Below are 20,839 nucleotides of genomic sequence, written 5' to 3' on the forward strand. Positions count from 1 at the left end.
CCGGACATCGCCTACACAGTTCAGCAGGTGTGCCTTCACATGCATGATCCCCGAGAGCCCCACCTTGCTGCCCTCAAGCGGATCCTCCGTTATGTTCATGGCTCCCTCGACCTCGGCTTGGTGATCCAGCGATCCTCCACTCATGAGTTGGTTGCTTACTCAGATGCAGATTGGGCCGGATGTCCTGACACTCGGAAATCTACTTCTGGCTATGCCATCTTCTTGGGTGACAATCTGATTTCCTGGTCGTCGAAGCGCCAGGTCACTGTGTCTCGCTCCAGTGCGGAGGCCGAGTACCGAGCTGTTGCCAATGCTGTGGCTGAGACATGTTGGCTTCGACAGCTCCTCCATGAGTTGCATGCACCCCCAGCACGTGCCACTCTGGTCTACTGTGATAATGTCAGTGATGTCTACCTCTCTACCAACCCGGTTCAGCACCAGCGCACCAAGCACATTGAGATTGACCTGCACTTCGTCAGAGAAAAGGTCGCTCTTGGGTCAGTTCGCGTTCTTCATGTCCCCACGACATCCCAGTACGCCGACATCTTCACCAAGGGCCTTCCTACTCCTGTTTTCTGCGAGTTTCGCTCCAGTCTTAATGTCCATTCCAATGAAGCTAAGACTGCGGAGGGGGGGGTGTTAGCTACTGTATTTTAGCTCTGCATGGCGCTGCATGGTACTGATTTTAGCCCTGCATGGCGGCCTTGCATGGCGCTGCATGGTGCTAATTATTCCTGCCGCTTATTCCTCCTGCCCTCTCGGTATTTGTTTCCATAAGCCGGCCGAGTGATTATGGCAGGATGCGGCCTATATATCTTTGCCTCGCATGAGTAATCAGATCATTGCCTTGAGCCCTATCTTCCTCTAACAGGGAAGAACCAATCTAACACTGCCATCATTGGTACACCAAAGATAATAACTCGGAAATACCATCTGCCACCGCTGCCAATGAGGATGATGACTCGAAGCCAAAAAACTTGAAAGGTGTAAAAGTTCCATCATATTCACAAACAGGAAAAACAAAACTAAAGATGTCAGCTCGATTGCAAATAAGCAAATCAAAATATGCCCCAATCACGTTACTTTGACACATTAAAGACTTTATTGAGGCTAAAAAAATCATAAGGATTACTTAGATGTCAAGACAGGACTCTCCACTCTTTCCTGTTGTTGGCGAAGTGGCAGGAGGAGGGCAAAGTAGTGGAGCCGAAAGGAAGTCTATCGGAGCCGCAAGTAGTAAATGATATGATTTTCGTTTTAGTCTTAATACATACATTATTAAAATGATTTATTCTGTAACCTTGTTATACGCAAAATATGCTTGAATTCGAATAAATTTAATAGACAGTCCAATTCAAACTCACAAACCCGCAGAACCATTTTCGAAAAGGAGAATACTCATACTATACTCAATTTAGAAATTCATTCCGAACCACCGAACCGCCACAGACGCGTGCAGTCCTCAAAGCCACAAAGGTGTAGCGCATCCGAGTCGAGCTCGGGCAGTATTGGGTCCGGAGTCAGATCCGTCTGCACCCCGAGCCTCCGACTCCCAATAAGGACGCACGGCACCCTTCTCCCCTCTCTTCTATCTCGCTCCGCAAACCAGGCCAAACCCTCCCCTGACAGCTGCGGCGACACCCCAAGCGGCGAAGCCATGGTGCTCGAGGTACGCTGTGTGCCCCGTCGCCGTCTCTCTCTCTCTCGGAGAACTCTGATCTCCAACTAATTTTCTCGCCGTTGGTTTGGTTTCCCCCCGCAGGCGACGATGATCTGCATAGACAACTCGGAGTGGATGCGGAACGGCGACTACGCGCCGTCGCGGTTCCAGGCGCAGGCTGACGCCGTCAACCTCATCTGCGGCGCCAAGACCCAGGTACCGCTGGCGCGCCTCGCTCCCCTCCTTCGATCCCGATCGATCGGATTAGTTTTGTGCGGGTTAGGGTTTCTCGGTTCCGGATCTGATCGTTTCTGGGTGTGTTGGGTGGGTGCAGTCGAACCCGGAGAACACGGTCGGCGTCATGACTATGGCCGGCAAGGGCGTGCGCGTTCTCGTCACGCCCACCAGCGACCTCGGGAAGATCCTCGCCTGTATGCACGGTAAGCTCACATAGACCCCAAAAGCTAGCTTTCACTACTGCAGTGGATGTCTTTATCGTGGTACCAAAGGAGAATTGTGCCAATTACTTTAGGGATTCAGTGTATCTGCTTAAGATACTAGCTAGCAATGTTGCAGCCTTTCAGGCAGCGCTTGGTGATAACATGGCTGTGTTGTTGTCTCATAATATTGGTAAATCGTGGTACTTGTAGCTTTCTGACAAATTGATGCCCAACAATATACTGCGCAGGGCTGGAAGTTGGTGCTGAAGCAAACTTGGCTGCTGCAATCCAGGTTGCTCAGCTGGCTCTAAAGCATCGCCAGAACAAGAGGCAGCAGCAGAGGATTATAGCTTTTATTGGAAGGTACGTGGGGGTGGCATAACTTTTATTCCAACTATATATTTTTTGTTTGAATTGTGGTTAATGACGCTGGCATTATCTATCAGTCCTGTGAAATATGACAAGAAAGTTTTGGAGACAATCGGGAAAAAGCTGAAGAAGAACAATGTTGCTCTTGACATTGTTGACTTTGGTGAATCTGATGATGAAAAGCCTGAGAAACTGGAAGCACTGATCGCTGCTGTCAACAACAGTGATAGCAGTCACATTGTTCATGTCCCTCCTGGTGAAAATGCCCTTTCTGATGTTCTTCTAAGGTAACTGCATGTCATGTTATTAGGTCTCTAGGTTTTCTGATGCTGCAAATCTGTTGATAACCTTATTTTCTATCTTTTCCCAGCACTCCTATATTTACGGGTGAAGAAGGCGGAAGCGGTTTTGCTGCTTCTGCAGCAGCAGCTGCTGCTACTGGAGCAACTGGATTTGATTTTGGTGTGGACCCAAATGTAGATCCAGAATTGGCACTTGCCCTGCGGTTATCTATGGAAGAAGAGCGAGCAAGGCAAGAGGCTATTGCAAAAAAGGCTGCAGAAGATTCTCCCAATACCGAAAATAAGGACCATGCCACAAGCTCAAACAGTGATTCTGTTATGGCTGAAGCAGAACCTGCCTCAAATGCTTCTGCTGATGACAAGAAAGAACAGCCAAAGGTATTATCATTATCCAACAGTTAGAAATTAATAATAACCTCCCCTGCTCTCCAAATGTTTTAGCAGTTCGAAAAGGCTTCATGCTTGAAGTTATGATTGTTCTATGTACCCTCATGAACTTTGTTTCCGTGATTTATGAAATTGCTAGTGCATTTACTTTCATCCGTTCTGGATCACCCTTTAAAACTTAAATGATGATCTGCCAGTGATTGTTTATCAAGGCACACCCAAGGGTACTGCAGTTTGAAACCCCAAGCTTTGTAGGCAGCGCTGTAGCAATATGATAGTGTTTCATGAATGATAAATATCTTGATGCATGCTCCTTCCCCTTTTTTTCTTGATTTATAACTAGGTGGCAATCAATTTTTGCTCGAAAAAGAAAAATATGGCAAATATTGGCTTGGAGGTGCATCTTTTCTTGGCTTCTGTATACCTGTATAATTGTACAGATATTTGTCAAGTTTTTGGGATAACTTGTGCTTATTTTAATTTCAACTTGTCACTTGCTCGGACCAAATGAAATAAGCCTCAGCTCGATACAGAACTACTTTTTTGATCCTGTGGTCACTAAAATCAGTTTTCAGCAACCATTGCTTTGGTGATCCAGAATCTGTTCCTGTGGTTCATGATTCTGCCACGATTATAGTATCTGCCTTGCCCTTGCTTAACTTTGGAATCAGTAAACTTTCCTGTCACAACTTTTGCTTCGTTTATGTAACTTGTTTAACTACTTTGACCATAGGCAGTATAACTTGTTTGCATTATTGTAGTAAAAGTTTGTAAGTAGCAAGGACCTGTTTCAATTAAAATGCCTCTGACTCTGTATCATGATTCTGCCACGATTATAGTATCTGCCTTGCCCTTGCTTAACTTTGGAATTAGTAAACTTTCCTGTCACAACTTTTGCTTCGTTTATGTAACTTGTTTAACTACTTTGATCATAGGCAGTATAACTTGTTTACATTATTGATAGTAATAGTTTGTAAGTAGCAAGGACCTGTTTCAATTAAAATGCCTCTGACTCTGTATCTTCCATTTCTAATTATTCTTTGGATATTTATTTATCTGAATAGTTGATGTAATCCAAATGGACATCACATGGCTAATTTAGTTGTAATTACAGGATGATGACGATCTACTACAGCAGGCACTTGCGATGTCAATGGAGGGCGGTGCTTCAGGATCTGCAGCTGTGGCTGATGCTGCTATGGCAGAAGCTGGTGCAGTTGACCCAGACTTGGCATTAGGTGTGTGTCTTTTTTCTTCCTTAACTTCTTTTCAGTCTCAACAATGCTATTAGCCTATTATATATGCCATTTGTTTCAATCGACTGATTTTGGCAGTGAAAATTACTACTTGTTACTGTTCACACGAAAACTTGGCTATTTATAGTTCTTGCTCCAATAGGAAACACATTAATCACCAACATCTTGAGTTGTTGCTTCTCTTAGCAATAACTTAGTCTTAAGCATAAGCATTTTCTTCATGGGTAATATTGGTCAGTACTATGGCAAAAATCATCAAATTGGAAAACTAATCATTTAGCACATCGATGATGTGCCCCCAGGCCCCACATGTCATCCTCAGATCGGATGTTATTTTTCATTGTCTGCCTCTTTTCGATGGCACCGACCTATATTTTCCTTTGTTAATTACTATTATATGTCACTATTTGATGCTAATAAGTAAAATGCTCATCCTCTCCATTACAGATTGCAAGTTCATTTCATACTTAACCTTTTAAAGTTCTAATCTGCACCCTATCTGCTTATTAATCGTTCCTAATACAAGCCCACTTAAACCATAAATAGCTCATTAAGGAAACTGTAACTGCTTATATATTCTAGCTGTCTATTTATACTTTGGTATTCAACATCATATTCACATGACTCGAAACATAGCTCACTGATATTCTTCATTTCACTATTATTTGTGCCTTTTCCTATTGGTGCCTTGACTAAAAGCATTGATATTCTTCATTTCACTATTATTTCTGTTGAAGTATTCTTGTTCTGATGTGTATCCTGATTGTTTATGTATGCAGCTCTTCAAATGTCTGTCCAGGATGCAAACATGTCCAGTGACTCTGATATGAGTAAGGTGTTTGAAGATAGATCGTTTGTTACATCTATCCTTAATTCAGTAAGTCTTATTTCAAACTAATGACATAAATATACGATTTTAGATTCACAATTTCAGTTACTTATAATTGGTCTTTTTTGGGGGGTTAAATTACAGCTTCCTGGTGTTGATCCCAATGATCCATCTGTCAAAGATTTGCTGGCGTCATTGCATAGCCAGGGAGAGGTATATATATATTTTTTGGGTTCCTTTCATTGGAAGGTCTGCCAGTATAGTTATGCCATGATGTGACAGCGCTATTATCTTTAAAAAGCATCCTTATTATCTCAAGTTCTAATGCTACACTTTTTGTAGAGCATCCCTGTTCCCTTCTTTATATAATTGAATCTTTGATGGGGTCATCGTTCAGCTTCACCTTCACTAAATAAACTATAATATCTCAGAAAATCTTCATAAAAAATGTGTTAACAGAAATTTCAATGCAAGATTTAAGCAGCTAAGTAATGGCGCTTCTCCTATGTTCCACAATCACAACTGGTTTAATGAAATGGAAATAGTAGCTCATTATTATTTCAGGCAACATCCCAGGTATCAAATTGCTGTAGACATTTGAGGTTTCTACACCGGCTTGGTGAAATATGCCCCTTTTGCGAAGCAATAAAACCCAAACCTCACCTGAACTGCGATGCATGTAATTTTAGGAATTGTTATGCAAAGCAATAAACCCAAGTTTCACCTGAACTGCTATTCATGTAATTTTAGGAATTACAACTAATTTGCTCTCTTAGTAATGTTTGTGCATCCATATTATTGTCATTGACTGTACAATCAGTCAAATCTGAAGTACCTTTTTTTGGACAGCAAGAGAAGAAGGAAGACAAGTCGGACAAAAAAGAAGATGAGAAGAACTAATGTAGCCATTTTCTTGCTTCCCTGTAAGAGTTCATAATGCCATACATCTTTCTATTTATCCATTGTTGAAATGCATATTCTGCATAGCTTGTTCAGCTCTTATCATCTATATTTCATGTTAGTGTTAGGCTGATGTTTCAGCGGGGTTGGCAGCATTGTATGGCTGGATATTGTTGGATGTAAAAAATGAAAAGACAATGCAATATTCAATTGTTCGTTACGCTGTTCAGTGCTACATTTTTCTTGAATGTCTGCAATATGGAGTGTAAATTTTATTATAGTGACTACTGATTATTATTCCTTTTGCTCTACTTCCTTTGTGTAAGAGGGAAATTAACGTCTCTTTTCTGACTTTGTAGGCGCACAACGCAATTGAAGATTTGGCTGCATTGAGTGCTTTTACTCTGTTGATCGTGGACACTACTTATCCCTGTGTAACTGTGCTTTGACCATAAGTCCATAACTTAATGCCAAGAGAATTTGTATTATGATTGCTACAAACTTCTCATCATATATGCTCAAACGATTTCGTATTGCAAGGTCCGTTCACTTCATGTTCATTTCGAAAGTGATAAACTGGTAATTTGCCCTCGTTGTAAGCCAGGTTCAAGATCTGGTTGGTTATAAGCTGTTAGAATTTTTGCTGCGTATGACCAGGGACACGTCTGAATATCTGTTGTTTCTGCGTCAATCGTTTGCTTGCACGCCCCGTGATGCCCGTGGCATTGACTAGATGATGCTAGATTCCTAGGCTGTAACTGTAATGTAAAGTCTATTTTAGGTTGGGTGAAGCAGGTTGGCTTAATAGACTATCCAGTGTTTCGGTTTGTATGTTTTTTTGCCCCAGTTAATTAGACTAGAGTCTATTGTGGTGGCTGGATGGATATAGTGACGATAGTCTTACCTGTCTGGACCCCGTTCATAAATATGCTGCGTGCCTGTGTAGAGTTCAGGCGTTCGATTCCAGACATCAATTTTCGATCCTGTTTCGTATCAACAGTCTCTCGACATGGCTGTGCTGTGAGCTCGATTGGACCGATGACGATGGAGTTTACCCCTGCTCTTGCCGCCGCTCTTCTTCCGGCGGTGAACGATAGTGCTTCGAGCTCATGTCCGCTGTTGGGACACGGCCCTTGCCCAGTACTCCAATCTCGTCAGGTCATCATAAACTTGCTAAGCCATACACCTGCTTCCAACACGTCATCAGGATGCTAACCATACGCACTTCCCGGGACCGTCTCCTGTCCTTGGATTCCCTTGTGATTAGCGCCCAAACGTTCGCGAGTCTTTCCACGGCCAATCAAGGAGGGGTCGGTGTCCTGCCTTTGGGCAGCAAACGGGTACACCATCGACAGGAAGGCTTGTCGCGTATCTCTTGTCAAGATAGTCTTCTCCCCATGAAGCCGTCGGCTCGTGCGTGCAGGGCTGTAGACGAGCGTGTTGCCCCATGAAGCCGAGCTTTTCTTGGCCGGGGGAAGGACAACAGGTCAGGTAAGCTGTCGTGTTTGGCGGGGTTTCCTCGCCGGCGACGGCAAATGTCGCGCTTCGGGTGATCTCTCACGCACTGCTATCGAATAATTCTTCAGGGGCACTTGCGTGATTGCGTCCTTGTTGACGTACCTTGCTTTTTGCGTCAGATGTCGTGTCGTCGTTCTGTGGATAAGGGGCCTACCTCCCCTGCAGCTCTTGATTTGTTGAAGGGGACGCGGCGTTCTGTTTGCGTGGAAGAAGTGTGCATCGTGACTCGATCATCCAAAACCAAAGCGAGCAAATTGCAAAGAGGAATTAAGAGAACACAGTAGGGAAGAATAGGCAGAGAGAAAAGGGGAAAACAAACAAGAGTACTTGATCAAATCGAACTTGAATTAGACCGGCAAAAAATGTTCCAAAACTCTGTTCGTGAAAGGCTTCCCGTTTCATTTTCTTACGCCGAGTTCCCGTTTATTCTTACGTTATGATTACGCCCTGTTTCACCCATCAAACTCTGTGCCTGTGCGCCGAGCGTTTTTGAATCATTCGAGGTTTGGAACACCAACACGGCAGTTGGAGAGCTGTCTACTAGCCTACGATGGAGAACTCATGATTGACCAAAAGGTTAGTTACCAAACGGCCTCACTCTTATATGAACACTCGCGTGTGTCAAAATGAATACTTGGAGGACAGGGCTAGTCCTACGGCAATTTGGACTAGTTTAGCTGGGTTCATCATGTTTCGCTGTACTGGTTTACGACTCTTCTTGTTCTTATCTTCAGAGGAAAAGGCATATTGTCTGTGCAATCTCCACCGAATCTAAATTTCAACGAAGCTGTATTGCCACGCAAATGTTCGTCCACAAACCTGCGTTTTTCAGATCAACAGCGTATTGCAACACCCTATAAAGTCCTTGATGTCTCTCTCCCCCAGGAAGTACTGTGACTTTGCTCATTGCAAACATAGATCTACTTCACTGTACAACTGTCCCGTTTAATTGTGTCAGTCACGAGTAGAATTTTAGATCTTTAGGTCTGATACCATATTAAGCTATGCACCGATAAATTCATTTAAAAATCTAAGTTGATGAAAAAATAGATAATTCATTTATATTTCAACAATAATCATTGCTCATCAGACCGGAGGGTAGTTTTTAGATATAGGAGAAACCCGACTTCGAGTACCAAAATCACATAGGTGATAGAAGTCTCAAACAAAATTCGTATGAAAAAAAAACAATGACCAACGATAATAAGAAAACGCTTGCAGACATAAGTAACTCTGACAATCTATTAACAACTACAAGCTAAAACAAAATTACTCAAATATAGTCATATGCGTGACTTTGCTCTCCCCTCACGGGGCCCTTAAAATGATCTCCCTTTTGTCTTGATATCTTTATCTTCACCATCAGGAGGTAAGCGCTCTTCTATCTCCATTCCAAAGTCCTGACTGCCTGCACGGACACCATTTCACCCATGATATTCCTTATCCGCGCCACTCCGTGTCCCTTAGCTGCACTTGCTTTTCAGACCCCTGCAAAGAAGCCCAGAAATCAATCCAATAGCAGACTGAAAACATAACACTGGTTGGATAATCTTTGAACAACTTTTGCTCAAAACAAGCTGCATTTCTAACATTTCCATACAGATGGCGCCACTGCGGCACAACCAACCACCACCAGCATTCTGTTCTTTTTGAGAACCTATACGATCAATCCTCAAACAACTGTTGGACCGAGCATGGTACACTGTTAAGCCCAAAAGCACATTGTAGCACAAACCAGATATATTTAGCTAAGGGACATAAAAAAAAGATGGTTTATGATTTCATCTCCCCATAAAAATGACAACTTTGGTTACCTTTCCACCCCTTCCCATCAAACCAGAGATTGAAAATTGAAATAGTACTCCAAACGTGCACGCAAAAAATTTCAGTCTATCCGGTAAATAATCTTACGATACCTGTTCTCGTGTATTTAAGGTCTAGATCTAATTCATAGCATGGTGATACGTGATAATTTTTTTTCATCACACATACTTTTTTTTACTTTTATTATAAATTTATAATAACTTTTACAACTTATCATATTATAAATTAAATCTTAAACTCTAGACTGCCGCTGCCGCCCACGCTACACATGAAACCAATTCTCGATTATTTTCCCCATCTGCCCTCCACTGCCGCCTGCCGCGAAAGCCTGCGCAGCGCACCCGCCCCACCGACACGTCCGTGAGAACGTGAAACAGCGAGGGGAAAAAGGTTGAAAAGAGGCAAAGGCGCCGAGGCCCCCTCGTGTCCGCGCCCCACCGCCGTGCATGCGCGCTTTCTCTTCTTTCCGCGAGTGGCTAGCTAGCTGCTGGTGCTCATCTCCGATTGGCAAATGGCGATTGGTTCCTCTTCCTCTCTTACCTTGCAAGCAAAGGATATCGATTGGAACGGAACGGGCACGGGTCATGACGAGCCTCGGCGGGGCGTGCGTTAGCGCAGATGCCTCACGCTCGCCGCCTCTTTGCATGGTCACGCTGGCGATGGTGATGTAACGTGCCTTACCAAGTGAATTTAAAATTTGGGTTATCTAATTCTAAATTATCGAGAAATATATATATATTTCTATCCTCTCCTTATCTAACCTTCAAGTCTTCTCTCCCAAATAGTATACATTCTCAAACATCCCATCCAAATCCTTAGTTCTACTACCTAACCCTTCTTGCCTCTAAGTCGATGGGTTTCCAACACTTATCTTATGCATCTAATATGGCTATTGACAACCAGGATGGTGGTGCTTATGCATCTAATTATTTATTGTCTTCTTTCAATTAAATTGGTTGTTGTTACTACCCCGTTGATCCACAGCACGAATCACAGTGCAGGATCTAAAAGTTAAGAAATCTATAAAAAATCCAATATTTTTGGTGACCGATGTTTAAAATTTTGCTAAAATATTAATAAGACCTTATATACTAGAGTTGAAGTTTTCCATCTTAAAAGGTGTTAGTTGAGGTTTAACGGCGTTTTAAATGAAACAAACGAGCAATTGTAAGTTTTAGCTACTATCAAGCCTGTGTAATCGTAAAATTTAAAAGTTTGAAAGATGTCATAATATCTTTTATTCCGGTTTCGTCTGTAAGCAACACGGCACAAGAAAGGCATGTAGGGGGGAAATAATCTGTGCCCATTGCATTATCACTTTTCCATCTTAAAAATGGAGAAGAAAGGAATTTTGGGCTCCTTCCAATCTTTTTATAAAGTCGACCCGCCCTCACCTAATGTCAAGAACCCGCAGCAGGGGAGCGGCTCCTCAGAGAAACAAGCTCTAGAGAAGAGAATACCCATCGCCGTCTCCTCGCCGCCGCGTCCACCCGCAAAGATCTTCGGCCATGGCAATGGCTTACAAGATGGTAAAGCCCGGGGCCTCGATCACATGCCAGTCAGCACAGCCGCTTCCTCGTGCCGTAGCAGCCATGGCTGACAGGTGTTCTGTGCGTGCGTGGTTGCAGGCGACGGAGGGGATGAACGTGAAGGAGGAGTGCCAGCGCTGGTTCATGGAGATGAAGTGGAAGAAGGTGCACCGGTTCGTGGTGTACAAGATCGACGAGCGGTCGCGCGCCGTGCTGGTGGACAAGGTCGGCGGCCCCGGGGAGGGGTACGAGGAGCTCGTCGCCGCGCTGCCCGGCGACGACTGCCGCTACGCCGTCTTCGACTTCGACTTCGTCACCGTCGACAACTGCCAGAAGAGCAAGATATTCTTCATCGCCTGGTAATTCTGCCCCCTCGTATTTTTTTATATTTCTTTCGATCTCTCAACCAATTCTCAAATCGTAAGAGCTCAACTCTCTCTTCCATCCATGGCGATCTTGATTAGCAGTAATGATCTTCCTAGGAAGGGTAAATACTACTAAACCTGGTAATTTGCACTGCGGGAATCAATAAATTCTTGATACCGAAGCTGGAATGTCAGGGGTCCATGCCCATTTACTCGTCGCGAATTTAAGCATTCATATGCAGAGTAATCTCGCTACGGTAGTACTCGTATATCCAACCTACACGGTAGCAGTATCAACTGTCCAAAACTGTATCTGTCAAGTTTTTCTCCGCAAGCATTCATGCAGCTCGGACGACATGCAAGTGACCCATAAACTACGGCAACTAAGAAATAAAATCCCTTTTAGTCTTTTGCACTGTTAAAAAAAATATGGGTTTGGTAATTTACACGGCGCAGGATGTACCTCATTTGATCATAGTCGTATGAAACATGGCAATTGCTCCTTGTATTGCGATTGAGAATACAAGTGAAGCGGCATCTTACAAACTCAAGAGCCAAAATAATCTCATAGTTGTTTGATAAATTGACATTCTTCTTTCTAAATGCCCTTGGAAAAGAAGGCCAGATTGCCAATCTAGAACGTGCCCTCTTGCTTGTTCCAAGGGGGAAAAAAAGGGCATGTCATCTAGAACTGTACGTGCAAATGAACACCAAACAATTGACTAGAAATCTGCAGAGCAAATGACTGTTCAATCAGTCCCGCATCCTTATCACAAAGAAGGAAGGCGCACCAAGCTTTTTCTATTTTCTACAAAAAAAAAGTTGCTTGCTGCATGCACTCATCCCCGCTGCCTTGTCAGCCAAAACTTTAGTCGAGATCATGACAGGGACCAAACTTTCTCGACAAGCCCTATCGAGCTAGGCCGCCCTTCCTCCTTTCCTTTCGCCCTGTCACTGTTGTCTTGAGTACCCTCTGCATTCATAATATTTTTTAGTGCTTAGGCCGATTCTTTTACCAGATCTGATCTTTAGCCCGAATCCACCTGTTGTCTAGATCTGTCTGTCCTAAGCTGCTACAATATTAGGCCGGTTCTTTTATCAGATCTGAAATTGTCTGTTCCATCAACATCTCAGTCTTACCACAGTTCAATTGCTAATATTACATCTTTCTTGATCTGTCCGGAAACAAGGAACCAAATAGCACGATATAATCGCTTAGCAGCACGACGCAATGATTTAACTATCGTTAGCAAGTCCACTTGCTCCGGTTTCGTTTTTCTTTTCTTTCTTTTTTTGCAAGGAGACCGGTTTCGATTTGTTAAAGCGCTTCGATTCTGGTGGCTGCTGGTGGCTGCTGGTGCGCTGCGTTTTTCCAGTGGGCTGGCTGCGTTCGGCTGATGGATTCGTTGCTTGTGCTGCGCTTTTCAATTGCACAGGTCACCGACCGCGTCGAGGATCAGAGCCAAGATCCTGTACGCGACGTCGAAGCAAGGGCTGCGACGGGTGCTGGACGGGGTCCACTACGAGGTGCAGGCCACGGACCCCTCCGAGATGGGCTTCGACGTCATCAGAGGCCGCGCGCAATGAGGCTGCTCTACGGCCTACGACTACGTGCGTGCCAAACCTCTTTGTTCGGCTCGCTAATGTGTGCTTGTCCTGTTAGTGCTCTGCTCACTGCTCTACCTATGATCGGCCCGGCCGGATGCTAATTTGCGTCGGCGACTTGGTGTGCTCTCGTAGCGTTGCTGCGATTTCTGACGAGGGTTCGTGTGTGATCTAGAGCCTGGCGTACTGTTTTGGTGTTTGGTGTTTGGAGAGCTGGAGGTGTGGTGTGGTGTGGTGTTGTAATGGAGTAGAAGCAGAGGGAGTGGCGGCGGATTGATGAAACGTCCATCTCTGTGACGTGGAATTCCACTGAACAATGCTCCATTCGCTTCCTTTTTCTTCCTCTGATACAATATTTTCGATAAGGTGCTTCAGATTTTATTCGCGCGGTGGAAATTAACTGCTCCCACTTTGTGCGTCCAATTCGAAGCAAAAGTCGCAAGGACAAGAGCGACTCTTCAGATATATCTCTAACGAAGTAACGATGAGGCCATTCAAAGTTTACAGACAAGAGTACTTAGAGTAAAGGCACGGATAATCTCGTTCCTGCTACATCGATCGTTCAACAAAACTTGGTTCAAAAATACTATCGTTCAACAGAACATCAAGACTGGCTACTGGGTACACTGGTGTCTGGTGGTGCCATGCCAACTGCCAACGAGCTGGAGCCTGGAGGTGACAGGAGCTTGTCGCTGTTCACTGTTCAGGCGCAGCACGGACGACGGAACTCCCTTCTGTCGAACAAAAATAGTTTCTCACGTGAATGGGCCGGACCTGCAAAGTATGGGCCTCGATACCATACCAAGACAGTCCGTACCGGGCCGGCACAAAACCGCGCGATTGCTCTAGTCCAGCGGCGGTCTCTAGCTACAAACCGTCCATCTAGAGGTTTAAAAATCATAAAAATATTGCATTCTAGTGCTATCAACCTTCAAAATATTATTGAAATGGTTATAAAAAATTTAAAAATAATTTATATTGTAGAGAATACTATCATCTAGCGCTCAACAAATTTATAGTTGAGAGCATTGGAACACGATTTTTTTTTAATTTTTACTTCTCGTTTACTAAATGGGCAAGAAACGTCTATTTTTGCAAAATTCCAAAATTCCAGCATAATAATACAAAATTTTAAATTAAAAAAAGAAATGCTAAATATCTAATGATAGATTTTAGAGGATAATATGTCAAATTTCTAACCTTTAAATCGGTGTTGAGATTCATGCTGGACTCCTCTTTTCCACCACCAACGAACTCTGGCGAGCTCCATAAACTCCGACAAAATTAGGGTTAGCGTTCAGGGTTTTAAGGGGGGGAATTGTGGGTCTCCGGCTCTAGAAGATGGTCGGGGAGGTTGTCGGCTCGGCGGTGGTGGTGGGTGACGGGTGAGACGGCGATGCAGCAGGGGCGCCGCTCGCTGTGGTGGTGGTGGATGGCGGTTGGGTAGGTGATGGTGATAGGGGCGGGGAGGTTGGAGTCGGGGGGGGGGGGTGGCGGAGGCGAGGGAGTTTGAGAAAAAGAGCTCAGATCCGATGGAAGAGTGACGGAGGGCGCTAGAAAAGGGGCAATAGAGATGGAGAAAGGGGTGGCTTAGGTGGGCGGGTCTCGTCGGCGCCTGTGACGCGGCGTGCGGGGCCGAGTCGAGAGTGCAGCGGGAGTCAGGCTGGGAGAGATAGGGTGGGGTGAGGATTAGAATAAAATTATATATGATATATGAATCTGAGATGAATCTAAACTATCTGATCTGGATTAAAGGTTTAAAATTTGATAGATTTAGGTGTCTAAATTTATCATCGGATAACTCCCTTAAAAGTCCCGAAGGCTCGGGGCGGGTGCAGCTGAGCTCGTCGATGCCGCACAGCACCGTTGAGCATGCAAGCCGCTGTGTGGAGTTCTTCCATTACTGGTCTGGTCTTGTGTTGGAGCCAACATAAGTGCGAGCCAGTGACAATCCTGTGGAGCTGAACCCTGAATCCCTGAGCAAATTTGTTTCATCAAAGTTCGTGTTTAAAAGAAAAAGAATGCCATGCCCCTCTGTACAACAATTTAAGATAAGGTAGGTATTTTCTTTTGAAATTATAAGCTAGCTAGCTGTGTTGTACGGATCCAGTATTTTCTATAGAAAGCCACTGATTTTACGCCACAGATTGGGCACCTAATGACCTTTGCTCAGCAAAGAACAAACAAAACGAGTCAATGCGGCCACCACTTTTTGCAGTCAGAACCTCATCATTTGGTAACGCCATGCCATTGAAAAACGATCATGGCTAGAGCCCCAAAGTTCACTTTACCAAAAAAGCACGCTTCCCCCTCCACTCCCAGATTCGGTTTAGGATCGATGCCCAAATTAATGCAGCACAAGTGCCTAATCCACGCTTAGCCTTTGCGACCAGCTAAGTCCAGGCCCGAAGGCCCCCCTCTCCATTCCTCACAAAGCCACACATGCGCGTCACGGCGTCAGTACCATCCAGTGGCAGTGGGGGCCTACAACTCCAAGATCTAGAGCCTTTTGGAACCCAGAATTCTGAAAACCTAAAGAATAGGAAAAACTTAGGATAGTAATGCCTAATAATTTGAATCGTATAGAATAGAAAAATGCAAAAAACTGTGAATAAACGTTTCGATAGAGTGTAGAAAAAGACATGAATCATATGAGATAGACATAAAAGAAATTTTATATGAGGTTGGACCTTATGTTACAATTTCTCTAAAATTACTATAAAACATCATTCCATAAGATTTTCGTAGCAATTTGACAAGCTCATTCTTTTATTTAAAAAACTTTTATACTATAATTTATTTAGAATTAAAATCCTTCAAAATTTCTATAAACTCCTACTCCCTCGTTTCGCAATTTTTGTTCGTAGTCTCGAGAGTATCTGCCCTAAGATGTTTTATGTTCTATTTTTCAGTTATACCTTTGAGTAAAACTGGTTGAGTTATTGTTTATAAGGAAGCTTAAATGCACGATGTGCTTCGAGGGACTTCATGCATTCAGCGAATGGCCTGTTGAACTACTCCATGTATGGACGCATGCAGCCGACGAGCTAGGCTACTCGATGCCAACCAGCTGAGTTCTCTCCTTTGGTTGTTGATCGCCGATGTCGCAGCTCAGCGAGCTGACGTCCTCATTCAGCAAGCTTGCCGCCTTCGTGGTCTCCTTCCTCTACCAAAATCACTTTGTCATCACAGTTCCAAAAGAAGGTACAAATTGCATTAACAAGGAAATGATTTAGCATTGATTAAGCAAAATAAAGATACATCACACATCCGGGAATACCACACTGTTCACATTGAACCCATATCAGACAAGTACTCATAAACTTCTTGAACTAATTCGGCGTCACATTTCAGCCGAGAAGGAAGCTCATCATTCCTCTCAAGCATTTCTTTCTGGCAGTGTGGAATCTTGTAATTCTGGGCTCCCCTCACTCGCATAATTTGTCATGCAAGCTTGTATACTCAGAAATATGCGGTTCGACTTATATGCTTTGTTAACAGCTTCAAAATCCTCATATGCTTCGTTAACAGCTTCAAGAAGCTCGTCAACATTTCTTGGTGCTTCAAGATGCTGTAAGGCTTGGATTGCACTGAAAAAACCTAGATCTAAAACATTCAAATCTGGTGAGTTAGGAGGTTGGCAAATCAAACGTATATCAAAACCATCTTGTTGTTTTACCCGAAGAAAGTCAGGATCATTAGGTTGAATATGCGTTCTGGTATTGGCCTGCTGAATATAAATGGTGTTACCACAATCTTCTCTTGGCCATTTAGCTTTGATAGCTGGTATTATCTTCTCGATCATATATGATTTTATAATTTCCTTCGTCACCGAAGTAATTGGTTTTGTAACCATTATGCCCGCAGCTCGATTAACACTACTCCTAATTGCTGGTTCCACTACAACAAATGGAAATGTGCCGATCTTCCCGGAGAAAGTCATGTTAGCAGGCTAGCCGCAGAAGTGCCCGAAATCCCCCAGTTCAGGGCTCCAGGCATTGAATACATCGTGCAGGACATGTTGGACCGGATGGAAATGATCATCTAAAGGTGGAAATTTTGGCGGTGCTCGTAACTTCGTACATGGAAATTTTGTAAGATCTTTTTATCCAAAAATCTTTATAAAATTCTAATCTATATCGTCTTTTTCTTGATTAAAAGTAAATATATGCATCTAAAAGAAAGTAAAAAAACACGTTATATAAAAAAAATCTTTCTACAAAATCGGATCGAATTTCCTTGCTGTCACTCAGCGCCGTTGCTAACTAGTAACTACCCCATGCATCCGCACGGACGCACACGGCTACCACGACTCTGACAAATCCAGTACCAGTTTCCCACCACCCTCTGACAAATCCCGTGCGGCGTTGAACCATACCACGGTCATTGGGGGCGGGGCAAAACGTGACGTGACCTTACTACTGCTGTACCTGTCCGAGCGCCACGTCGACGCCCAGCGCAGCGCAAAACCCCCAACCCCCCACTACCCCGCTGTAACTCCGCGCACTACCGCTTCCACGGTTCCACCGCTCCACGGGCGCCATCGCTCTGGCACACTGAGCTCACCAATGGCCGCTTCGCACTGCCCATTCCTGTTCCTCCTCCTCGCGCTGGCGCTGTCGGCCCCGGCGCTACTGCGAGCCGATGGCGGCGGCGGCCAAGAGGCGAGGAAGACGTACATCTTCCGCGTCGACCACCGCGCCAAGCCGTCGGTGTTCCCCACCCACGCGCACTGGTACGCCTCCGCCGCCTTCGCCTCCGCGGCCGGCCCGCTCGAGCCGCTCCACGTCTACGACACCGTATTCCACGGCTTCTCCGCGTCCGTTCCGGCATCCCGCGCCGAGGAGATGCGGCGCCACCCGGCCGTGCTCGCGGCGTTCGAGGACCGGGTCCGGCAGCTGCACACCACCAGGTCGCCACAGTTCATGGGCCTCCGCGCGCGCCTCGGGCTGTGGTCCCTCGCGGACTACGGCTCCGATGTTATCGTCGGTGTCCTTGACACCGGCGTGTGGCCCGAGCGCCGCAGTCTGTCGGATAGAAACCTCCCGCCCGTCCCCTCGAGGTGGCGCGGCGGCTGCGACGCGGGGCCTGGCTTCCCCTCCTCGTCGTGCAACAAGAAGCTTGTCGGCGCGCGGTTCTTCTCCCAGGGCCACGACGCGCACTACGGCACCGCGGCCGTGGCGTCCAACGGGTCCGTGGAGTTCATGTCACCCCGGGACGCGGACGGGCACGGGACGCACACGGCCACGACAGCCGCGGGCAGCGTCGCCTACGAGGCAAGCATGGAGGGCTACGCTTCCGGTGTCGCCAAGGGTGTCGCGCCCAAGGCCAGGGTGGCCGCGTACAAGGTGTGCTGGAAGGGTGCCGGCTGCCTCGACTCAGACATCCTCGCGGGCTTCGACCGCGCCGTCGCGGACGGCGTCGACGTCATCTCAGTGTCTATCGGCGGCGGCAGTGGTGTGACGTCGCCGTTCTACCTAGACCCAATCGCGATCGGGTCGTATGGCGCTGTCTCCAGGGGAGTGTTCGTGGCCACCTCCGCCGGAAACGAGGGGCCAACCGCCATGTCAGTTACCAACCTCGCCCCGTGGCTCGCCACCGTGGGTGCCGGTACCATCGACCGTAATTTCCCTGCCGAAATCGTGCTTGGCGACGGCAGGCGCTTGTCAGGGGTATCACTGTACTCCGGCAAGCCTCTGGCCAATTCATCGTTGCCTTTGTACTACCCCGGAAGGTCAGGCGGGTTGTCCGCTTCGCTTTGCATGGAGAACTCCATCGACCCGTCACTGGTGAAAGGCAAAATCGTCATCTGCGACCGCGGCAGCAGCCCACGCGTGGCCAAGGGGATGGTCGTCAAAGAAGCTGGTGGCGCCGCAATGGTTCTTGCTAATGGAGAGGCCAACGGTGAAGGCCTTGTTGGAGACGCCCATGTCCTCGCTGCTTGCTCAGTCGGCGAAAAAGAGGGCGACGCGCTCAAAGCTTATGCTGCCAACGCCTCCAACCCGACCGCAACAATTAGCTTCGGTGGCACGGTCGTCGGCGTCAAGCCGGCGCCCGTGGTGGCATCCTTCTCGGCGCGGGGGCCCAACGGACTCGTCCCTGAAATCCTCAAGCCGGACTTCATCGCCCCTGGCGTGAACATCCTCGCGGCGTGGACGGGCGCCACGGGCCCGACCGGATTGGAAGGTGATGCCCGCCGCACGGAGTTCAACATCCTGTCGGGGACGTCCATGGCGTGCCCGCACGCGAGCGGCGCCGCTGCGCTGCTCCGGTCCGCGCACCCCGGGTGGTCGCCGGCGGCGATACGCTCCGCGCTGATGACAACGGCCATCGTGGTCGACAACCGGGCCGGACCCGTGGGCGACGAGGCCGAGGCCGGGCGCGCCGCGACGCCCTTCGACTACGGCGCGGGGCACATCGGCCTCGGCAAGGCCCTGGACCCGGGTCTGGTCTACGACGCTGGGGAGGACGACTACGTCGCGTTCATGTGCAGCATCGGCTACGAGGCCAACGCGATCGAGGTGGTCACGCACAAGCCCGTGTCGTGCCCCGCGACGAACCGGAAGCCCTCGGGCTCCGACCTCAACTACCCGTCCATCTCCGTGGTGCTCTACGGAGGCAACCAGTCAAAGACAGTGATCCGCACGGCGACCAACGTCGGCGCCGACGCGTCCGCGACGTACAGTGCGCGCGTGCAGATGGCGAGCGGCGGCGTGTCCGTGTCCGTGAAGCCGGAGAAGCTCGTCTTCTCCCCCACCGCCAAGAAGCAGAGCTTCGCAGTGACGGTGGTGGCGCCGTCCGCTCCGCCCTCCGCAGCGCCGGTGTACGGATACCTCGTCTTGTCCGACGGCGGCGGCCACGACGTCCGGAGCCCCATCGTGGTGACGTGGCTGCAGCCGATGTGACTGGCAAGTGGAGACACCACATCCTGTGCTGTGGGTACAGGAGCTGGCAGGCGGCAGGAGTCAAAGAGCAGTGGGCCAGTAACGATAAAGTTGAGCGGTCGGCACTGCGCCATTAATGGTGGCAGGGAACGGCACTTTAATTCGGTGGGGGTCCAGCACTCGGTAGAAATTGATTAACCGCAAATGCTGTAACACTATGGGGGTATAGTGACACTGTGATAAGGGGTAATTTCGTCCGCTGTTTTTACCTGCTTCTTCGTTTCTGGAGGTAACAGTACTGGCCAGCCACTGGAGGACAGAAGCAACGGAAAGAAATGGAGAAACAAGACAAAACTACGAAATACTGCTACCATTAGCTTGGGTATTTCTGTGCGGATTATCTGAAGCAATTTATCTTAGTTGCATTCTCTACAAAATCTAATGGCGGTTTTGTCTCCTTATAGAGCATTTTTTTGTCCTTATTTCTGATTCTGCCAGGTTTGCTGCGAGATTCTGTATACTAGTAGTATATTCGGCGGTTATTTTCTTGGATGGGTACAAGAACTCGTGACCTGATAAAGTTCATCGGTTGTTCTTGTACTGTACTACTCGGTATTCGGCACCTTTGGGTCGTTTTCCACGAGCTCTTTACGCAGCTGCGTCAACAACGAGGAGAGCAGGACTGATGCTTCTCGAGCTGTGCAGGTACTCGAATAAGCAAAGCCGCCATCATTATTGTGCATCAGGCCATGGATGCTCCTACCTGAGTGTGAATCTAATGGATGAAATTCTATTACAGTGTATTTATGATAAGTAAGGTCATCTTTAACAACTCATAAATTTTTATTTTTAAAAATACTATTACAGTATTTTTTATTTTTTTCATCTCCAACAGTTACCCTATTTTTTACCTTCTACTCCTCTTTTTCTCTCTCCGGACCCGCTGTCAGTCTCTGTAGCACTGGATGAGG

General features: G+C 46.7%; 3 protein-coding genes across 3 annotated transcripts; all 3 read left to right on the forward strand.

Annotated features, from left to right (window-relative positions):
- The first annotated feature begins 1,511 nt into the window (after positions 1-1,511).
- LOC133916538 (26S proteasome non-ATPase regulatory subunit 4 homolog) lies at positions 1,512-6,682 on the forward strand. The gene is made up of 11 exons (XM_062360232.1): positions 1,512-1,669; positions 1,763-1,876; positions 1,995-2,100; positions 2,349-2,463; positions 2,547-2,756; positions 2,840-3,149; positions 4,273-4,396; positions 5,194-5,291; positions 5,388-5,456; positions 6,093-6,166; positions 6,503-6,682. Exons 1-10 carry the CDS (start codon positions 1,658-1,660, stop codon positions 6,141-6,143), a joined length of 1,209 nt encoding a protein of 402 aa, XP_062216216.1. The 5' UTR covers positions 1,512-1,657; the 3' UTR covers positions 6,144-6,166; positions 6,503-6,682.
- A 4,169-nt stretch (positions 6,683-10,851) lies between these two features.
- On the forward strand, positions 10,852-13,365 carry LOC133916539 (actin-depolymerizing factor 5). Its single transcript, XM_062360234.1, has 3 exons — positions 10,852-11,014; positions 11,114-11,373; positions 12,816-13,365. Exons 1-3 carry the CDS (start codon positions 10,994-10,996, stop codon positions 12,964-12,966), a joined length of 432 nt encoding a protein of 143 aa, XP_062216218.1. The 5' UTR covers positions 10,852-10,993; the 3' UTR covers positions 12,967-13,365.
- Positions 13,366-17,272: 3,907 nt separating this feature from the next.
- LOC133916540 (subtilisin-like protease SBT1.6) lies at positions 17,273-20,622 on the forward strand. The gene has a single exon (XM_062360235.1). The coding sequence runs from the start codon at positions 17,553-17,555 to the stop codon at positions 19,887-19,889; it is 2,337 nt and encodes a 778-aa protein (XP_062216219.1). The 5' UTR covers positions 17,273-17,552; the 3' UTR covers positions 19,890-20,622.
- The last annotated feature ends 217 nt before the right edge of the window (positions 20,623-20,839 follow it).

The sequence above is a fragment of the Phragmites australis genome, chromosome 4 (genome assembly GCF_958298935.1).
Source record: "Phragmites australis chromosome 4, lpPhrAust1.1, whole genome shotgun sequence".
Classification (NCBI taxonomy): Eukaryota; Viridiplantae; Streptophyta; class Magnoliopsida; order Poales; family Poaceae; genus Phragmites; species Phragmites australis.

Bases quoted from the DNA above. Each gene is read 5' to 3' on its own strand.
- LOC133916538 (XM_062360232.1), top strand. The intron at 2,101-2,348 runs GTAAGCTCACAT...TATACTGCGCAG, and splicing joins GATCCTCGCCTGTATGCACG to GGCTGGAAGTTGGTGCTGAA. The intron at 2,464-2,546 runs GTACGTGGGGGT...ATTATCTATCAG, and splicing joins ATTATAGCTTTTATTGGAAG to TCCTGTGAAATATGACAAGA.
- LOC133916539 (XM_062360234.1), top strand. From the start codon at position 10,994: ATGGCAATGGCTTACAAGATG. The intron at 11,015-11,113 runs GTAAAGCCCGGG...GCGTGGTTGCAG, and splicing joins TGGCAATGGCTTACAAGATG to GCGACGGAGGGGATGAACGT. The intron at 11,374-12,815 runs GTAATTCTGCCC...TCAATTGCACAG, and splicing joins AAGATATTCTTCATCGCCTG to GTCACCGACCGCGTCGAGGA.
- LOC133916540 (XM_062360235.1), top strand. From the start codon at position 17,553: ATGGCCGCTTCGCACTGCCCATTCCTGTTCCTCCTCCTCGCGCTGGCG.